Source organism: Festucalex cinctus, chromosome 20, assembly GCF_051991245.1.
Source record: "Festucalex cinctus isolate MCC-2025b chromosome 20, RoL_Fcin_1.0, whole genome shotgun sequence".
Classification (NCBI taxonomy): domain Eukaryota; kingdom Metazoa; phylum Chordata; class Actinopteri; order Syngnathiformes; family Syngnathidae; genus Festucalex; species Festucalex cinctus.
Window position 1 is genome coordinate 9,081,254 of NC_135430.1, and position 18,857 is coordinate 9,100,110.

The following is an 18,857-nucleotide window of genomic DNA, read 5'->3' on the forward strand; positions in this document are numbered from 1 at the left end:
GACTGCCACTCGGGTTCAAGGACAACAACCGTTTGTAGACAGATTTGTGAATGCCAGCATGGTGTGGCTGAGCCCGGATGTGGGGCGTCCTCACTCCTCACGGCGGTGTCATCAAACCGGGCGTCACGTGACGATGCCACCTTACGGCTTTTGTTGGCATTCGGCTTAACGAGCAGCGGATGAGTCAAAAATAGAGACTCCCCTTTGTCTGCCGCTCTTTGTATTTTGGTATTTGAGCTCGTTAGCAGCTTCCAGTTACATAAAACACCTTTCAAACATCCAAAAATAACACGTGAAATACAAACAGCCCCACTCCTTTTGTTTGCCACTCAGCCATCCTGATGCCCAGTCGTCTGTTTATGGTGTCGCCCTTTAATTGGAGCCTCCTCCCTCCTCCGCCATCTCCATGGGAAAGTATGCAGACACATTTTCATTTCATTATGTGCATTCTTGCCTCCGCCGCCGGCGTGCCAGCGCGGCACTCTGAACCGGAGGAACGAGGGTTCGATTCCCCCAGCCGTTTGCGGTCTACCGTCCAAGGTGGCGGAACGCTTCCTCATGAATTCGTGTTCAAATTTCACTTTGTTTCCGTTTGTTTTTGCCGCTTTGAAGGAATCTCCTTCAGGTTACTGGGTTGCAGAAAAAGCAGAGGCCCACTTTATTTTACAGTGGAGATAAGTGAGCGCGAAGGTCAACATGAACTCACTCTTGAGCTTTTGCTTGGCCTGACACGGCGTGTCTGCTTGTGTGATCAGGCCTAAGTTTCATGGAAGGATGTTTTGCCTCGCAGAAAAATGTCTCCTTCAAGCACTTTTTGACGAAAAACGTTAATCCTTCAAAATTTGTCACGGTACTTCTGTGCGATGCGCTCGGCAGGACATCAGGAGTCACGACGACCTGATGTTTGCGACTGGCCTGAAAATGCATGTTGGAGGCCTCTTTAGAGCGCCTCGTTGTCGGCTGTGAGTGCGCGTAATTCAAGAGAGAGGATGATTGAGGGAGAAGGGGACAAGTGGGGCTAGTTTTTCCCCAACTTGAGAGCCAGCATGTGGAGTGGCGCTTTGGGCTGTCGTGGCCACTTTAGAGTGCCTCATTGTCAGCTGTGTCGTTGACACTTTTACGGCAAGTTTCTTAGCTTACTTCCTCCTCCTCCTTCCACGTCGAATGCCGCGCGCACTTGCTCAGCCGCTTTCATCACACGCCACCTAACTTGCACGGCCTCACGGTGACCTGTAGTCGCTTTGTGGATTCCGGCGGACGGGGGTCGCCATGGCAACTGATGGAGCTGGATCAGCCCCGTAAGCCTCTCATGTTTTCACTCGGCTCCAAACATGACGCTCGCCGTCCAGCTGTTGCAACACTTTTTCTTCTTTTTCGACCGTGAAGCACCTCTCGAGAACCTGCAGCGTCTTGTCCTCAACTTCAAGTTGAATTGCTTCAAGGTCAGCGCTTCAAGCAGTCGTCGTCGTCTTCCGGCTCCTTTTCCTACTGTATTTGAGTTACGCACGTCTGTTGTGATTCGATACAGTCGTACCTTGATTTACGAGTTTCATTTGACCAAGCTTGTACCTCAAATTTACTCACATTTCAAATCCCCACAGAAATTTTTTTCTTTGGCGCTCATGGCTCTCCTTGCCCACATGCCAAAAAATAAAAGCAACATAACTTGAAAACCTTGTAAGTTGAGGTGCTCTGAAGTCGAGGTATCCCTTTATGTGCTAGTTGGAGTTTGGATTTAGTTCAAGTCTGTCCACGGGTTGACTGCCCTCCATCCATCACTTCCTTCCAGTCGGTAGCTTCCGCTCTTCATCCTCCCGTGTCCCCGTCTGGCTCCGCAACATCCGCGCCACGTCGAGAAGAAGTGCAGCGTCCTCCTCGTCAGGAGAAGACGCCGCGATAAATCTTTTCCTAAAATAAGCCCTTGCGTGACGCGGACGTTCCTGACGGAGCGCACGCTCATGAACACGTCAGTGCCAATGTTCTCCAAGGAGCTAATTGAAGTACGAGTGTCTTTGGAAATGAACCCGCTGCCGCCAATTAGTGTGATAAGAGAACAGGTTGTTCAGCCATCAGCGGCGAGCAAACAAGCCAAAAATGACACCAAGATGATTTGTTCCCTTTTTCTGAAACACACCGAGTGCTGACAGGTGAACAAACACACTTTCAGCTCGCCATCAGCAGACAATAAAGAACAAAAGTGCGGAGAGGGGAAGCAGATGAAGAAGAGGGCCTCTTCCTTTCGTTCGTGAGCACACCAAGAAAAGAAACAGTTGTGGAGGAAATTGAGCAAGTGCCATTTGCTGAAGATCAAGGAGGGGGTTTGACATGTGGTATGAACTAGTCACAAAAGGCTCGGGACTTTCAGATGAAATGTAAGGATGAAGCGAAAATGCCCATTAGAAGTGAACTTTGTTTGGGTATTTGTAAACTTTTGGATTCGGTTCAATGGCTCAGTAGGTTTTGTCCAACTTGTTCTCTAAAGGCTTTTTCACACTGCACTTAGTTTTCAAAATGATTCCCTCATACTCTCATAGCTGACAAAAATATTCTCGTACAGCGAAATTGGCCTCACCATATTAGCTGGGTGTTCGATAACATGAAAAATTGTTGCTGCTGTTAGATTGACTAATTTTGTCCACGGTGTACACACAAGTACTTTATTTTACATAAATTTATAACAGTGAACGGTAAATGTTTATGAAATGCTTTTTTAATTATTATTATTATTATTATTATTATTTTATATATATATTTTTTGATTATTTAGATTTATTACTCAATATATAATACAGTAGGTTACAACGGCATATTAGGGCCACGTATAATTTTATTTATTTTTTTGGTAAATGTTTATAAAATGCTTTTTAAATATTATATATATTTATTTTTTTTTGATGATTTTGATTTATGCCTCAATATATAATACAGTAGGTTACAACGGCGTATTAGGCCCACGTATAAAAAAATATATATATTGTTTTTAGAGGGTGGGGCAACATGCCGAGAAAAAAAACTTGTAATTTTGTGAGTTTCCTAAGTGGTAAATTTGTAAGTTTCTAAAGTGGCAAATTTACGAGTTTCTTAAGTGGCAAATTACGAGTTTCTAAAGTGGCAGATTTACGAGACAAAAATTTCGGACTTTTTTTTTTTCTCGCAAATACGCCACTTTCTAAATTCGCAAATTTACGAGTTTACTTTCTAAAGTGTCAAATTTGCAAGTTTTTTTTTCTCAGCATATTGCCCCTGCCCTAATACGCCGTTGTAGTAGGCCACTTTTGCATCATTATTATGTAGACAAAAAAAATTATTTTATTCACAGGATTTTACGTTACTTTTGAGGTGCGTGACCGCAACGGACTGAGGTGTCATTGCTGTTGCCTGACAAACACGTCAAAGGATGTTTTGGAATGTTGGGAGCTGAGATTCCATCCGTGTTCTTTTTGGCTCGCAGGCTAAAAGTGGAGAAAAACTTCCTGGTGCACTCGCACAAGCCGTCTGGAAGCTCCAACGTGACACTTTGACCTCTAAAGAAGACGTGAGCGGTGCTGGCGGTGTGAGGTCCCCGCGACCCAGGAGCTCGCTGGAAGCCACCGCTGCAAACATTTTACTGCAACTTCGCTTTATTTGACAGTTTCCAGACCGTAATAAAGTTTATTTATAGTCGCCGTGTCCAAGTGAGGACTGTATTTCAAATAGGAGACGGAGCAAAGGTACGCACGCTGGAGCTCGTCACAGGTTGAGGAGCCAAAAAAAAAAAAAAAAAGGCATGAGGAGCACTGCCGGCCCTTGAGCAAGGCAGTCGCGGTCTTCTCATGGGGGGTCAGCGGAGCGAGCCCAGCACGGACGCTTCCTTGCTTGTTTAGCTGCGAGGAGAAGGCAGCTGATTTACGTCCAACTTCCACTTCAGAGTTGTTTAGCTTTCAGCCGGGATAAATCACGCGCACCTCCAGTCGTCAGGATATTAAAGCCATATTTAGTTGCATATTTGAGATGACAGCTACTGGATGGAGGGCTTGCGGTCGTAAAAGGGAGACGCTGACGCTGACCCCGGGAGAGACCAAAATTGAAGGAGGACGACACAGACCCAAGAAAGTCAAATTCAAGGCAAAGGGGAACTCAAGGCAAAAATGTTCTTTACAATAGTATGTTCTATGTAGTGCTGTCATTTTGGATTTTTTAGATTATTCTATCAATTATTCCATTGAACAGACAATTGCCCATGTTTTCCCCAATAAGATTGGACCTAAGTTGGTTAGTGGATATAAGTACTCCATTTATTATCTTCTAGACATACCCATTATTAAACACTAGGGGCCACGATACGATGCGTATCGCGATACATACGTATCCCACATAAGACACATTTTATTTTGTTTTGTTTTGTTTTAAACAAAATATAGGAAAATTGGTACACTGAGACATGTGCCACGTTAAGTTTAGAAATAAATAAATGTTGACATTCCTACTCTGCTTTCATTTTTCTTAGCAAGACACAGTGTCCAATCACCGGTGAGCTATTTTTGCATTAATTGAAGGCAATTAACTTCAAAGATGCTGCTGGTTTTGATTTTTTAGGTACAATGCAAGCCACAAAGGCAAACGTGAACTGCCGATTTAAAGTTAACGAGCAATATCGATTCTGACGCCTGCGTATCGATACGTGTATTGTGATGAGGCCCGCAACGATATATTGCCGTATCGATTTTTTGAGCACACCCCTATTAAACACCAAGAAAATTAGCCTATGCTAAACAGTCAGTAATCACGATTAGCATTAGCACGTTATCGATTACCACTTCAGGTCAATTATATCTATCGACATTACACATGTGTCTTAATTATCACTTTCTGAAGATGCTTCAACATTATTCCATAAAAAAAATTAAAAAAGAAAAAAAAGGTAGAACTAGCTGTTAGCTACATGAGGTCACTAACTTCCTGTTCCTGTCTTCTTCTGGACATGTTTAGTGCATGACTGCCTTCTACTGGTTAAATGATGAACACCTACAACTTCTTTTCCTGTATTTTGGGGACGCTCAATGAACTTTTATAGTCTTTAATAAAAAAGCCACTAAGTACAAAATTAGCGAGCGTTTTTTAAGCAGACAAACATGGAGGGCCAAAACATGGTTCCGGCGGAGCTTCGAGGCAGAAAATTTCAGTTGGTCATTTTTATGTGACCCCGCTAGTCTAAAACACGCCATTTAGACTAATATGGCGTCCGTGCAATAAGAATTAAGATGAATAAGATGAATCAATCCGTTCAGTTCAGGGGACGGCCATTTGACCTTCCACAGCCCTATGCTGTTAAATGAAACTGACGTCAAAGTGCCCTCGGGCTCGCATTGCCCGATTGTTTTCTGGGTTAGGTCCCGTGCTTCATTCTTCTGCCTTGAGTTCCCCTTTCCCATTATGTGTGAGAGGAAAAGCGAGCCTGCGCATCAGCTGGCAGTAAATAAAGTCACCGTGGCAACAACTTGTGCTGAGGCTCACGGGTACTGTAGGACTTTGTTGAGCGGCCGATGGAAATGTGCACGCAAAGCTGAAGAAATGGAAAAAGAAAATGTCCGACGCCGAGTGGCGGATGAAAGCGAATGGAGCAGGAAGCTGAGAGCGAGAACGGCGCGGCCAACAGTGACGCTAGACGAGGACGCTCGCCAAATGACTTCCAGACTTTTTCTTTGGGGCGGCCACGTCGCCCCCGACTGCCAGAAGCTTCCACGCCACCGCCAAAACACACCGCGCGCACACACACAGGCCGTGTTGGGAATCCCTCCCTTTCCTCTATATAGTGAGGTGACCATATTGTAATGACGTTTGAATGTGTACGGAGTAAAGTTTGGCTGCTATGTAGTGCCCTCAGTGTGTTTGAGTTGAGTACTTGAGACGCTAGAACAGGGCCAGGTGTAAGCAATTTGGCGAAGATGCAGATTGCTAGCCCCCCGACACAAGTGTGGCAAAAATAAATATACATTCATACATAAAATATAGTAGCAGGGATGTAATGGTGGAGTAAAGTTACAACCAAGCTCAGAAGCTCACGCTATTTTCATGTTTATTTTTATAGACAATGATGATCGACTGACATACATGCCTCTACCCTGGGCCCGTTTTATTTTTTCCTCCTCATCCTTTCGCCGCTTTCTTAAGGGACCTTGGACCTTTTCATTGCAAATGTTTTTTGGGAAAAGACATTTTTTCAACTGTGGGCATGTGTGTATGGAGGACCAAAACTTCCAAAATTCAAAATAAATAAATGCCTAAATAAATAAATAAATAAATAAATAAATAAATACATACATAAATAAATAAATAAATGACTAAAAGTGAAAATAAAAGTACATTTGTATTTAATTTTTGAATTATATTTTTTTATATCCGTTTTTATTTTCACTTTTAGTCATTTAGCTGTTTATTTAGTCATTTATTTATTTTGAATTTTGGCAGTTTTGGTCCTCCATATGTGAAGCCCTTTTGTGACTCTTTTGTGATTAAGGGCTATATAAATAAACTTTACTTGAAAAAATTATTATTATTTTTAACCCTGTAAAGCGCTTTGTGTCTGTGAAAAGCGCTATACAAACTAGACTAAGTACAATTTCTGGGGAAATTGCATGGGAATGCTGAAAGCCGAACGCTATTAGCTGAATGCGAAGATTTGAATGCATGTAGAATACTGATGAAGCCAATTGAGAGATAAATTATGAAATTATAACATCCTGGTTACTGGACAATGCGCTTTATCAACTGTGCCACCCAGCATTCCCACAATAAAGCTTACTTACTATTGTTTTTTTTTTGCCCTGCAATTTGGCACCCCTCCACTAGATGGCACCCTAGGTGACTGCCTAGCTTGCCTGTGGCCTGTGCCTGCTCTAGTGCCAGCGACAGCTGCCTCCAAATTACACTACATAAAAAAGTTTTTAATTATTGCGGAATTTGATGCACATGAGCAGGGTGTTGACAACGTAACCACAAGCTAACATTATTCCACTTTCAGCGGCTAACTCAACTTTCACCGCTTTTGACTGAGACATCACACGCACGACCCATCATGGCTGTGCGAAGCCTGTGAGACACAACTCGGGGCACGAGTCCGCTCGGAGGTGTGTTTCGACTCACGAGAGGAGGAACAACAACAACAACAACAACAACAACAAAGTTGCGATGGCGAAAACAACAAGTCGGCGGTGTCACGCCTGCCGAGGCAGATGAGACGCTCCGAGACACGCACGCGCAGTCACGCACGCTGAATCATCGCCTGTATATGACAGCGCCGTGCCAGGTGGCAGCGGGCGCCCGCCTGTTGTCCACAAAACGCTCAAGTCAAACTCGACGGCAAGTCTCACAACAGTCGGGAACATTCTGGAGATGCTCACATGTTGCTGCTGACTAACATGTTAACATTAGCATGTTGTTAACCTTTCCACTTAAACTAAACACGACTCACGCCATATGACCTGTTGCTTTGTTCTGCACATGCATGGAGGCACAAGTGCACACACGAACAGTGTGCACTGAGTGAGAAATGACTCATGTGGATTTGACTCCAATATGAAGGGACGGTATGATGCGCGCACATGTGCACGCAAACACTCACCTGCGGGTGAGAGAAGACCTCACGAATGCTGTTGATTGGTCCGATGGGAACACCTGAGCCTTCAAAGCGTTTCAGCCAATCGGCCGTGGTCTCTTGCAAGAACCTGACGAAAGGGCGAGCAGGGTGACGTATTGACACGCAAATCATGAACTGCGCGCAGACTCTTGACAAATGTGCTGGTTATTGAAATTATTTGGTATTGTTTAGTGATTAAAAAGTAACACGTAAGCAATAATCACACAAGAGGGACTGATGTTGTACTCACCAAATATTTTGAAACCGATTCAGTTAGCAGTCATTGTTTTCCGAAGTACAAGCAGATGTTTGCAACTGTCTTCTTTTGATTAAACGCAAAACCTAATCAGTCTGCTTTGATGAATGATAACTCAGTGAATTACTATTGCAAGGCAGAAATCAGCGAATTTGGACAATTTGAAGCTAAACAATCGCACCAAACGATTACTCAATTATTAAATTAGCTGATTAATTTGAAAATTTATGACTTGTCTATTAATTCATTCCCTCCCAGCAGCCATTTTCACTGAAGCGACCCCCTTCGCTGTTTTCCCGAATTTTAACTGATTTTGCAAGGCCCAGAGAATATTGCGCTCTACTGCTATAAAAACATGGAACCTACCAAAAGAAAGATTAGAATCTCTTCTTTCATCAAGAAAAATATATATTTCTGTTTCCGTTTTGCAGCAATTAGCATTAGAATATAGCCAAGTTTCATCATTATTCACAAATCTCTTTAAAACTGTGGGGGAAAACAGCTTTGCTGCAACAAGGTCCTTGGTTGATCTCTTATACTCTGCTGCCACCTGTTGGCCCACCATTACCATTATCATTCTCTTCAGTTCAGAGGCTGCATCAAAGCCTTCTGTTTGCTCTGTTTTGCTTGCTTAGCATTAGCATAGCATTAGCAAGCATGTAGCACGTATGTGATTCTGTTGTACCTAAACATCCTTTAAAACATTTAATACACCCAGTAGGAGTTCACTGTAAAACTGAACCCGCAACAAGAATTACACACATTGCATATTTAAAGACAAAATATGCTTCATTTTTAAAACATCGCTCGCGCTAATGCTAAAGTCAATGGGGGATCCCATTGACATGCTAATGGGAAATTAGCATACCCTAATTTGATAGGAAAATATTATATGTGCTATGTTCCTTTTTAAAAAAACACATTCCAAACATTTTTGTTGTGTTTTTTGAGGAGGCTGGAAAGGGTTAGTCGCATTTCCGTTACCTCTGCGCCAGCGTGTGCACCAGCCGTTGACGGTTTTGGACCCGGAGCTTGTTGGTCGAGTACTGAGGCTGCTGGCAGAGTTCCGGGAGCCGCAGAACCTGGAAACAACGCATCAAGCGTCACCACGACAACCATCACGGCCGCCGTAGTGTCAATATACCTGACACACTTTGACGAACTGCTGGTTGTTTGCTGCTGCTACCACCACGTGACCGTCTTTGGTTTTGAAGCCCTGGTACGTTAAACACACGCACACAAGGAACAATCTAGAAAAGCAGCTTGTAAACTTTTACCCACTTCGATGGTTCCAAGGTTGACCTCACCTGGTAGGGGACGATGCTTTCGTGGGCCGTCCCCCAGCGTCTGGCCTCCTTCCCACCGTTCAGGAAGTTGGCAGCAATGTGGCTGAGGCACGACACCTAAAGAAGCGGAAGATTCTGCGGTCCAACAAAACTCGCTTCTGAAGCATGAAGCTAACACGATAAGCCGCCATCATCATCATAAAAGTTGCAAGTTGGAATAACCAAATCACGTGTCAGGAAAGTTGCCTCGTGGATTGAATTGAGTCAGATCTCCCTCTAGTGGCCAAACAGTGCAAGTGTTCTGCAAAACACTTAACTGCATTTACTGTTTCATTGAAAATTAACAATATTTTGCCCTTTGGGCTTGTTTGGAAAAGTGCTAAAATCATCCGAGTTCACCAGGACAAAGCGTATTTTAGCATCATCCTGAAATTTGGCCCCAAGGTCGAACATCCCGAACTTTTTGTGACTTTTTGTTTTTGGCCACGCCCACCTCCCAGGGGGGCTAACTTGAGATCACAGCAGAACCTCATGAGTGTCGCAGGAAAAGTGTACGTTAGACAGAAAGTAGTGGTGGAAAAAAAGGGACATAAAGGGTCCTCCCATGGATCCGTGACGGCAAACAGGAAGCAGCGGCGGCGGGAGCGGAGACTCTCCTCACGTTTTGAGGACGGTCTGGTTTGCGTTTGCGCCGGCTCGCGTTTCAAGTGTGCGCTGGCGTGGAAGCAGAAGAAGAAGAAGAAGAAGGAGAAGGAAGCGGCCCGTGGCGTGCCAGCTGACTGGACGCGACGCCACATGTGAGACAAACCGCCGCTTTGAGTCACGCCGCAGAGGCTGACGTCAGTCTCTGCGGCGGCAGCGCCGTCAGGATGGCAGGTTTAACGCGGCTGCGCTTTGACGCTGGCGCAGGAACGAAGGGAGCACTCCCTCCGTGCTTGTTCATATCTTCAACTTTGACCCCAGCAGTAGTTATGTAAATAGGCGTATTAAAAAAAAAAAAAAAAAAAAAAAAAAAAAACACAACCAAAAAAAAGTTCCTCAACCACTAAACTGAATATATGACTGGATAGCCGACAGGCCAAGACTTTTGAAGTCGCGAAGCGGCCATATTGCTCCTCCCAAGAAACGTTTCTTGGCATACGATCCTATACATTTGCAGTATCGAAATTGGAGAACATTTGAGACAGTACTTAGTAGACACACACTATACATGTATAAATTATATGCTTAATGAGGTTTACAGGAGGAAACTTGTATATTTTTTTATTAAAGAATTATAACTGTAATTCAACAAAAGATGCCTCCGCCAAAAAGTAATATTGGGGTCTAAGGAACTGAGCGATAAAAGAAAAAGGGGGTCTTTAAAGCAGCACATACCGACATACAGTACTTGTTAATTTTATTTTATTTTTTTAACTTGTTAAAAAATAGTGCCCAAATCGCCACAAACTCCCCATCCCATGAGATTTATATGTAATCTGTACGTATACCGTATAGATTACACAGTAGTCTGCTCGCAAGACGGGAGGAGCAAGATGGCCGCCCTGGGACTTCACCGGCTTGCACGGGCGAGTTTGAGCCATAGTCTATCCAGTCATATATTCAGATCAGTGATAGAATTAGATGCAAAGGTCGAAGGTCAAAGCTCATAAAGCATGCTTTTAAAAGCAACACAGTGGCACAAACTACAAATCAAACGCACCCCGTCTGGGAAAGTAACGATAAGCCCAGATTTGTTTTGATGTGCAGCAAATATTGATCGGTTTGTTTAGACTCTCTAAAGCGCTCGTTTACACATGGAGCACTCTTCGGGAATCATCCATCACACACATACATGCACGCTACCTGAGAGGACAGCAGGTCACAGTCGACATGCACGCCCATCCTGGTGCGCTGGCGATGAAGCAGGGCGGCCAGGACGGCGCCGTGTGCGTACAGGCCGGTCGCCAGGTCCGTCATGGCCACGCCGGGTCGGACCGGATTGCCGTCCTGTTGGCGCAAAAAGCAGCAATGATGGGGACTGATGTGGTGTGAGCACGCGCGCACGCAAGCTCTTCTGACCTCTGACCCGGTGATGTGCATCATCCCGGAGACAGCTGAGGCGATGGAATCGTAGCCCGGGCTTTGATTTTCAGGACCCGTTTGCCCATAACCTGCACAAACCAATCGGGAAGTAATGCATTGTGGGTAAGGCCATCAACGTTTTGGGCTACTTAACATGAATTGTCGGGCGAGCCGCTGACGCCATCTGGTGGCTAACAAGTGTAGCGCCTTCTCAGCATTAATGCAAATTTGCACTTTTGTTGCAAGATTTGGCGACTTTGCAGACTCTCCCCAAAAAAGTATTGAGCAACAAACTCAGCTACAGAGCCTCCGATGATGAATTGTCAAGCTAACTTCCATATCGTTGGATTGTGGGAAGAAATACGAGAAAAATCACAAGCACAGGGAAAACATGCAAACGCAAACAGGATGGCTGGAGCACGCTCAAATGTTCATCTGTACTGTTGACGGCACAAAATGACATCACCACGTCGTGGCAACAGATACTTGATTGCTCCCGAGAGGGAAAACCAGAGGAACTTTTGTCAAGACCCTCTGAAAACCAGTTGGCGACGTTTGTGCGACACGATCGTGTTGTTCGCGCCAGCGTCCGCAGCAGCTGCTACGGATTAGGAGACCGGCACGGCGGTTTCGGCACCTTCTGCCCAGGCCCGCTGTTGACAGAGCTGACATGACTTTCATCCGGGTCCAGATGGGACAACCGCACCGGCATTCGGCTCCAAAACGGTTAAAGTCGCAGCGAGGCCGAGTCGCGCGCGCGTAATGAAGAAACGCGTTGGGGAAAAAGCAGCACGGTGGGTAAGTGGTTAGCACATCTGTCTCATGGGCAAACGGTTCTGGGTTCTGATCTTAGCTCACGACTTCCTGTGTGGAGTTTGCATGTTGCTCGACATAACATGCGAGTAGTGAGGTTGTCTATATGTGCACGACCCCGACTGGCGACCAGTCAATTGTCAATGTACGCACCTGAAATGGAGCAGTAGATGAGCGCCGGGTTTCGTCGGCTGAGCTCGTCGTATCCCAAGCCCATCGCGGACAGCCTGCCAGGCAGGAAGTTCTCCATCAGCATGTCGCACACGCCTGCCAGCTGACAGAAACGTCAACAACAAACACATTAGCATGTTATCAGCACGTCAACATAACATGCTAGCAAGTCATCAACACAACACATGGGCGCGTCATCAACAAGTTAGCGTGTCGTCAACATGCGAGCGTATGCTTGACATTCAAGTCAAATTAAACAACATTTAAATGTGAAATTCTTTATTTTAATAATAAATCTATTTACATTATTTATAATTAATTGAATTATAATTAAATAACCAATTCTTTATTGTAAAGAAACTGTCAGTTAAGTCATTTATTTTATTTTTCACAAATGTTTTATTTAAAATAAATACATTAAAAAAAAAGGGAAGGAAAAATACTAAATAAATGAATAAATAAAAATAAAATAAGCATACTAGATGACATCCTATAATTAGATAATTAAATACAAAAATGGCGTCTCACAATAATTTTGTATTTTCATGAAGACACATGGTTGTGAATGTATTGAATAAGGATGAGAGAGCACCGATACCAAGTGTCATATCTGGCAGATACCCAGCATTATTTTAAGGTATTGGTAGTTGCGACAGTGGCCGATACCAGTATTGGCTGCCCCCTTGTGGCTGTTTCACGTTCAGGAGAATAGAAAATTGCCAGTGATGGATATATAGGTATTTCTTTAATATATAACATATATTTTTTTGTTTCGTCTTATTGGAAGGGAAATTGTGATCAGTATCGGTGACTAATCAAGAGTTGACTACTACTACTACAGACTGGGGGGGGAGAAAAAAAAAAAAAAAAAAAAGAGAGTGGTATTGAACATCCCCAGCACTGAAAAGTACACTTCAAAAGTTTGGAGTTGACATGTAAATGTCTTTTTTGTTATTATTTATTTATTTTTAACCAAATTTTTCATCATTTTATTTATTTGATCAAATTATTTATATATACACAGTACAGACATGTTTACATGAAGAACACAAAATTGTAATGAAAGAAGCCTAGGGAAGAATAAATCATGAACTCGACTCTTTCTGATACTTTTATTATCTTGATTGTAGGAAGAAAAAAAAAAAAAAAAGTGCTTTTCTTTCCAAAATAAAGTCATCTCTAAACGAGCCCAAACTTTTTGTACGCTCGAGTAGTTTTTTTTTCGAAAGGAAAGGTCAATATTGTTGCAAGTACCTGGCGGACGACTTGCGCCCCTCGAGGATGCTTGAGGTCAACGGCGACGCTCTGCAAGTCGAGAAGAAGAAGAAGAAGAGACGACGAATTGATTGTGACGACAAACGTTGCAGCTTCTCTGGCGTCGTACTTTTTTGTTGCGGTTGACGCTGAGGAAGTAGACGCTCTCCGAGCCCACGAAGGGAGGACCCCACGCGCGGGTGTCGTCACCCGCACCTGATCAATCCATCGATTATTAAAACAATTGTTAGCTGATACCTAACAAGGAACAGACAACATAAGCGCGATCATTTTGCTTGAGAAAGGAGCCCAGTAGAAGGCAATTAGCAAACAAGCCGACATGCCTCGCAAAATCCGCGATTTATTGACATGTAAGTTTGTGAGCCGAGGAAGTACGTGCTTCCAAGTCGATGCGGCCTCGCCTCGCCTCACCTAGCGCATCGAGGTCGCTAAGAAGCGGCCTCGCTTCGCCGTTTAACGGCTCCTTTCATCACCTTAAATTACTGACTGACTTTTTTTTTTTTTTTTCTCCAAGAGGAAGCACTTACTTTCAAATGATCTGGAAAGGCAGAATGTAGCACTATTATTTCTGTGGAAGTTAATGCAGAGAGAATAAAAACATTATGGAAAAACAGTTTTAAAGGTTGAGCAGGAGAAAATCCAGCCAATCCCAAAGGACGTGTTTGTTCTTATTTATGGTTATTTCCTTGTTCCTTGCCCTGACTTGTTTTCGAACAAATCTACTTATGAGGCCGTCATGATTCTTGGTCAAATTTGGAACATTAGACATCAAATATCATAGTGGAATGAAACCACATCCTTTTTTGCAACCTGTAGGTTCCGGTAAACATTTATACAACGTGATGTTTTGTTTTTTTAAGTGTTTCCTTGCCCTTTTGTGATCAGGAGGATGTCGTTGGTATTTGTCAACTGTGGGCATGTGAAGGTTTTGAGACTTTTGTGTAATTAAGGGCAATATAAATAAACTTGACAAGTTTTAAATCAATTTGCTTGTACACCATCAATTTTGAATTATTTCAATTTTTCCCCCCAAAAAAATGGCATATTTATCATTTTTTTTAAAGCAAAGCGGAGCAATTGATTAAAATCTTATAACTGGTATTTGTTAAAATAAAAATAACAAGAAGAAGAACAAGAAGAAGGAGAAGAAGAAGAAGGAAAAGGAGAAGAAGAAGAATGAGAAAAGAAGAAGAAGAAGAAGAAGAAGGAGATGAAGAATGAGAAGAACGAGAAGAAGAACGAGAAGAACGAGAAGAAGAAGAATGAGAAGAAGAAGGAGAAGAAGAAAAGAATGCGAAGAAGAAGAAGAAAAAGAAAAAGGAGAAGAAGAAGGAGAAGAGAATAAGAAGAAAAGAATGAGGAGAAGGGCAAGAAGAAGAAGAAGGAGAAGAATTCAGGGATTTAAGTCAGCCATCACCTGGTTTCTCCACTTTGATGACCTCGGCCCCAAGATCTCCCAGCAACATGGTGGCAAAGGGTCCGGCCAGGACACTGCAACCGTGCAGCAAAATGAAATGATATCCAAATCCTCTTTGAAAGACCGTCTCAATAAAAAAGTTACGTATTTTGTAGGATTGTGATTTGACTCTTTTCATTAATGTTCATGCTTGAACTCTTACCGGGTGAGGTCCAAGACTTTGACGCCCTCTAATGGCCGGCAGCGGTCATCATCTGCAGACGAATTGCATGTTACAAATGAAATCAGGAAAAAGTTCAATATCACAGTTTAACGGGACGAGATTTTACTCGAAGGCCATATCTTGCTTAGCTTGAGTATAAAATGTAAAAGTGAATTTTCATTTTAGTGTCAACTGTAATAACCTGAAAGAACAGGAAACGTTCAAGTGCTGCAGTGCTGTTTTTTGACACTCGGACCTTGGCACCTGTTTTCATTATGGCTGACTTCAACAATAAAAATGAAGTGAAAAGAGTTTCTACTTTTCCGCATGTGCGAGGTCACCATTTCATCTTGTGAGGGAAGCGTTTTGAAAGATTCAATTCACTCCAACGGAGACCAGTACTAGTTGCCTGTGTTAGCCGGTTATGTTTAGTTGTGGTACCTGTTGCCGTTTGTGACAGCCGTCGTCCGCCCCCGCAAATTTTCTCTCTTTGCCTCCCCGGCGACAGCGACGCCAAAACCGGCGGACGGACGCCCCGGAGGCCCTTCGACAAATAAAAGCACAACATCATTGGAACAGCTCACTCGCCTGCGGCTATTGGTAACGTCAAGTTGACGCCGCCACGGAACATCCCAGGCACTTCCGTGCCAACATCTTCAGCGTTGTGGCGGTAGCCATCTTTTGCAAACAAACACCGCATTAGGCGGGGAGGCCTGCGTCAGCAAGTCCGCCATGTTGAATGTGGCAGAAGTGACGCTGTGCTAGTTGAGTATCCAAAATGCGCAAACTTTTATAACTCTCATTGAACATTACACAAATATACGTATGTTACAGAAGAAGGGAAACTACGTTGTGTGTTTACGTTTCAGTAGTATGTACTCATTTTTACTTTAGTGAATAATTCGAATCAAGTACTTCCTTTCCTACACATGAATCTTGACATTTAAAGAGTTAAATAAAGTCCATCCATCCATCCATTTTCTTGACCGCTTATTCCTCACAAGGGTCGCGGGGGCTGCTGGCGCCTATCTCAGCTGGCTCTGGGCAGTAGGCGGGGGACACCCTGGACTGGTTGCCAACCAATCGCAGGGCACACAGAGACGAACAACCATCCACACTCACAAGCACACGTACACCTAGGGACAATTCGGAGCGCCCAATTAACCTACCATGCATGTCTTTGGAATGTGGGAGGAGACCGGAGTACCCGGAGAAGACCCACGCGGGCACGGGGAGAACATGCAAACTCCACCCAGGAAGGCCGGAGCCTGGACTCGAACCGGAGACCTCAGAACTGGGAAGCAGATGTGCTAACCACTCGACTACCGTGCCGCCCGTAAGCACAAATCATCAGGTAAAAAAAAAGTCCATTGGTTTGGTGCTTACAGATATTCTAAACTATATTTAGGTATGAAAAATAGACATCAAAACCGTGTAATTTATAGTCTGCTTTTTGTAAATGTTGTAGTCTCAATGTTTTGCACCTATTCAGTGACCTGGTGGTAGCGTGTCCGCCCTCAGACTGGGAGATTGTGGGTTCACCTAAAGGGTTGGAATTTGAGAGTGAGATCACCAAATGATTACGGAGCATAACCCTCGGGACTGGTCACCGCTCGCTCACGGGCTGGTGGGTCAAATACGGAGACTGAATTTTGCCCCCCTTAGGTGGGCGTGACAATCAGACAGTGGTACTTGAACTTTAATGCAACCAGAATGTCAATATTTGGTTTACTTTGTTAACATACAAACAAATAGTGGGGGGGAAAAAAAGTTAAGCATCTCATCTGAGATTTTCTATGATTTATTTGACGGTAATTGTGTCTTGAAGCAATAATGTCAATGGCTGTCCAGTGTTTATGCGGCATTGCAGCGCCACCCTGTGAGCAGAGGCTCAATTGCGTCGAACTGATCTGTGCACAGGTTGAAAAGTGAAACTCTTCATTGAGTCAACGTTTAAAAACATTTTTAAAACATGCTTATTCCTAACACTAACAATGACAATTTTACATAAGTTACAAATAAAATGCTACACGCTAAAACAACATAAAAGAACAGTGGGTGGTCAACAAACGTGTTCAAACAACGTGCGCGTATGTGGCATGCACGCTCATTCTCTTTTTGTTTTGTAGTGTTCTTGAATTCACTTCCGAGATGTAAAAAAAAAAGTGTGAGATGCTTGTAAAGTCAATGTTGCAGTGTTGAGGGTGCAGCGCCCCCTAGCAGGCGGAAGTCTGCAATGAAGCGGTCAAGCCCAGATACTCGTGGTTCTGAGCGGCGGGCAGGAACAGATCGTCGGGGGGCTCAGGCCTGGGTAGGAAGTCGGCCCGGTAGTCGGGGTTGTCCAGGCTGGCGGCGCGGGGCAACGAGTTTTGTGCCGTGTTCAAGTATTCGGGTCCCTCTTGGACTCGGGGCCCAAACTTTCCGTTCTCCTGCGGGAAGGGCGACGAGGTGGCTCCCCAAAATGGACTGGAGTCCTCGTAGTTGGGGTTGTGGAAGTCTGAATGCCCGCTCACGTAGCCGCCCTCAGCCTGGTTCATGTACTCTGCGGGAAACATTTGTTCAAACGTTGGTCAATGTGCAAATATTTCCGTACTGACATGAACTCAAATGCCATTAATCTGCTCTAAATTCCACAAAAAAAGTATTACCGTGTCCAGCGGGGTGGTATTTGTCGAGCGCGTTTCCAGTGGGGTCGCTGATGTAGCGCATGGCGACACTGTTGGTTCGTGCGGGATGAGCCTGCGGGCGCACAAAATGAGGCGTCACGGCGCCGTACGACTGCAACCGAAAAGAAAAGTCCGTACCGCGGCGGCGCAGGGGTGGTCGCTATGGCTACCGGAACCTTTGTAGGGCAGCAGGTACTCCTCGGCGTCCACCACGTCGTCTGCATCGTCCGAGCTGAGCAGGCGCGAGTACAACCTGCTGTCGGACGGGCTGGGTGGCTCGCACTGGCAAACAAAAGGATGTAATTCAAGGCCCCACTGTACTAATATCGGCATTTCTAAATATTCGTGGTGATCCGTATCCCTCGTAACCAGCAAAGGTTGACTTGTTGACTTAGCTAATGGCTAAGGCTAATGCTAGCCTACCTGGAGGACCAGGTATCTGCTGGGGTCCCGCGCCATCTTGGAAAACTCCACGATGAGTTCCCGGAAGCTGGGCCGACTGGACGGGTCGATCATCCAACCTGAGGACACACAAGACGTGCACGTCCTCGCTTACCAGTTCTGGCAAGGAATCGAGTATAAATAATTTGTTACCGTACTTCATTTTTTTTTCAGGTGATTCACGTTTTTCAGGGGCTCTATACGTGAATATTTCTTTTTCTGAAAACTTTTCACGTGTCCTCGATATTTTTGGAAACAGATCATCTCTGAACTTTCTAATATGGAGGACCACAACTGCACTACCAAAACTGCACACAACTTTCGTCATCCATTGCTGAAGCTCTCCTTGCTCGCCGACACTCGACCATTGAAAGGCAGTTTTCAAGGGAGCCCCACCCAAGACTCACTTAGGACCACCCCCTCATTTGAATAACATTTCATCCTGACAGAGCATCTGCAGCATGAAATGAATAAATGTGAGAGCAGAGCGTTTTTATTTATTGATTTTATTTATATATTTATTATATTTATTTTTGTATTTATTTCCACATTTATTTTTTGAATCTCGTTTTTTTTTTTTACTTTTATTTATTTTTATATATATATATATATATATATATATATATATATATATATATATATATATATATA

The 18,857-nt window shown here is 44.0% G+C and overlaps 2 protein-coding genes across 5 annotated transcripts in view; both read right to left on the minus strand.

Annotated features, from left to right (window-relative positions):
* sugct (succinyl-CoA:glutarate-CoA transferase) overlaps positions 1 to 15,795 on the minus strand; it is a 35,716-nt gene extending 19,921 nt beyond the window's left edge. Inside the window, exons 1-12 of one of the 2 annotated variants that reach the window (XM_077509738.1) lie at positions 15,541 to 15,795; positions 15,100 to 15,151; positions 14,898 to 14,971; positions 13,590 to 13,675; positions 13,460 to 13,510; positions 12,188 to 12,308; positions 11,219 to 11,310; positions 11,003 to 11,146; positions 9,179 to 9,274; positions 9,025 to 9,087; positions 8,856 to 8,953; positions 7,601 to 7,703 (exon numbers count right to left, since the gene is read on the minus strand). In XM_077509738.1, the coding sequence (XP_077365864.1) occupies positions 7,601 to 7,703; positions 8,856 to 8,953; positions 9,025 to 9,087; positions 9,179 to 9,274; positions 11,003 to 11,146; positions 11,219 to 11,310; positions 12,188 to 12,308; positions 13,460 to 13,510; positions 13,590 to 13,675; positions 14,898 to 14,971; positions 15,100 to 15,151; positions 15,541 to 15,670 (1,110 nt within the window). In that variant the 5' untranslated portion in view covers positions 15,671 to 15,795. Of the gene's footprint in view, positions 1 to 7,600; positions 7,704 to 8,855; positions 8,954 to 9,015; positions 9,088 to 9,178; positions 9,275 to 11,002; positions 11,147 to 11,218; positions 11,311 to 12,187; positions 12,309 to 13,459; positions 13,511 to 13,589; positions 13,676 to 14,897; positions 14,972 to 15,099; positions 15,152 to 15,540 lie in introns of both variants that reach the window. The other variant, XM_077509737.1, reaches the window with a different exon arrangement.
* A 985-nt stretch (positions 15,796 to 16,780) lies between these two features.
* The window catches only part of LOC144008964 (melanoma receptor tyrosine-protein kinase-like), a 33,943-nt gene continuing 31,866 nt past the window's right edge, over positions 16,781 to 18,857 (minus strand). For all 3 annotated transcript variants that reach the window (XM_077508358.1, XM_077508359.1, XM_077508357.1), the window contains 4 exons: positions 18,189 to 18,286; positions 17,904 to 18,047; positions 17,748 to 17,838; positions 16,781 to 17,641 (listed from right to left, as the gene is read on the minus strand). In XM_077508358.1, the coding sequence (XP_077364484.1) occupies positions 17,316 to 17,641; positions 17,748 to 17,838; positions 17,904 to 18,047; positions 18,189 to 18,286 (659 nt within the window). In that variant the 3' untranslated portion in view covers positions 16,781 to 17,315. The remainder of the gene's footprint in view (positions 17,642 to 17,747; positions 17,839 to 17,903; positions 18,048 to 18,188; positions 18,287 to 18,857) is intronic.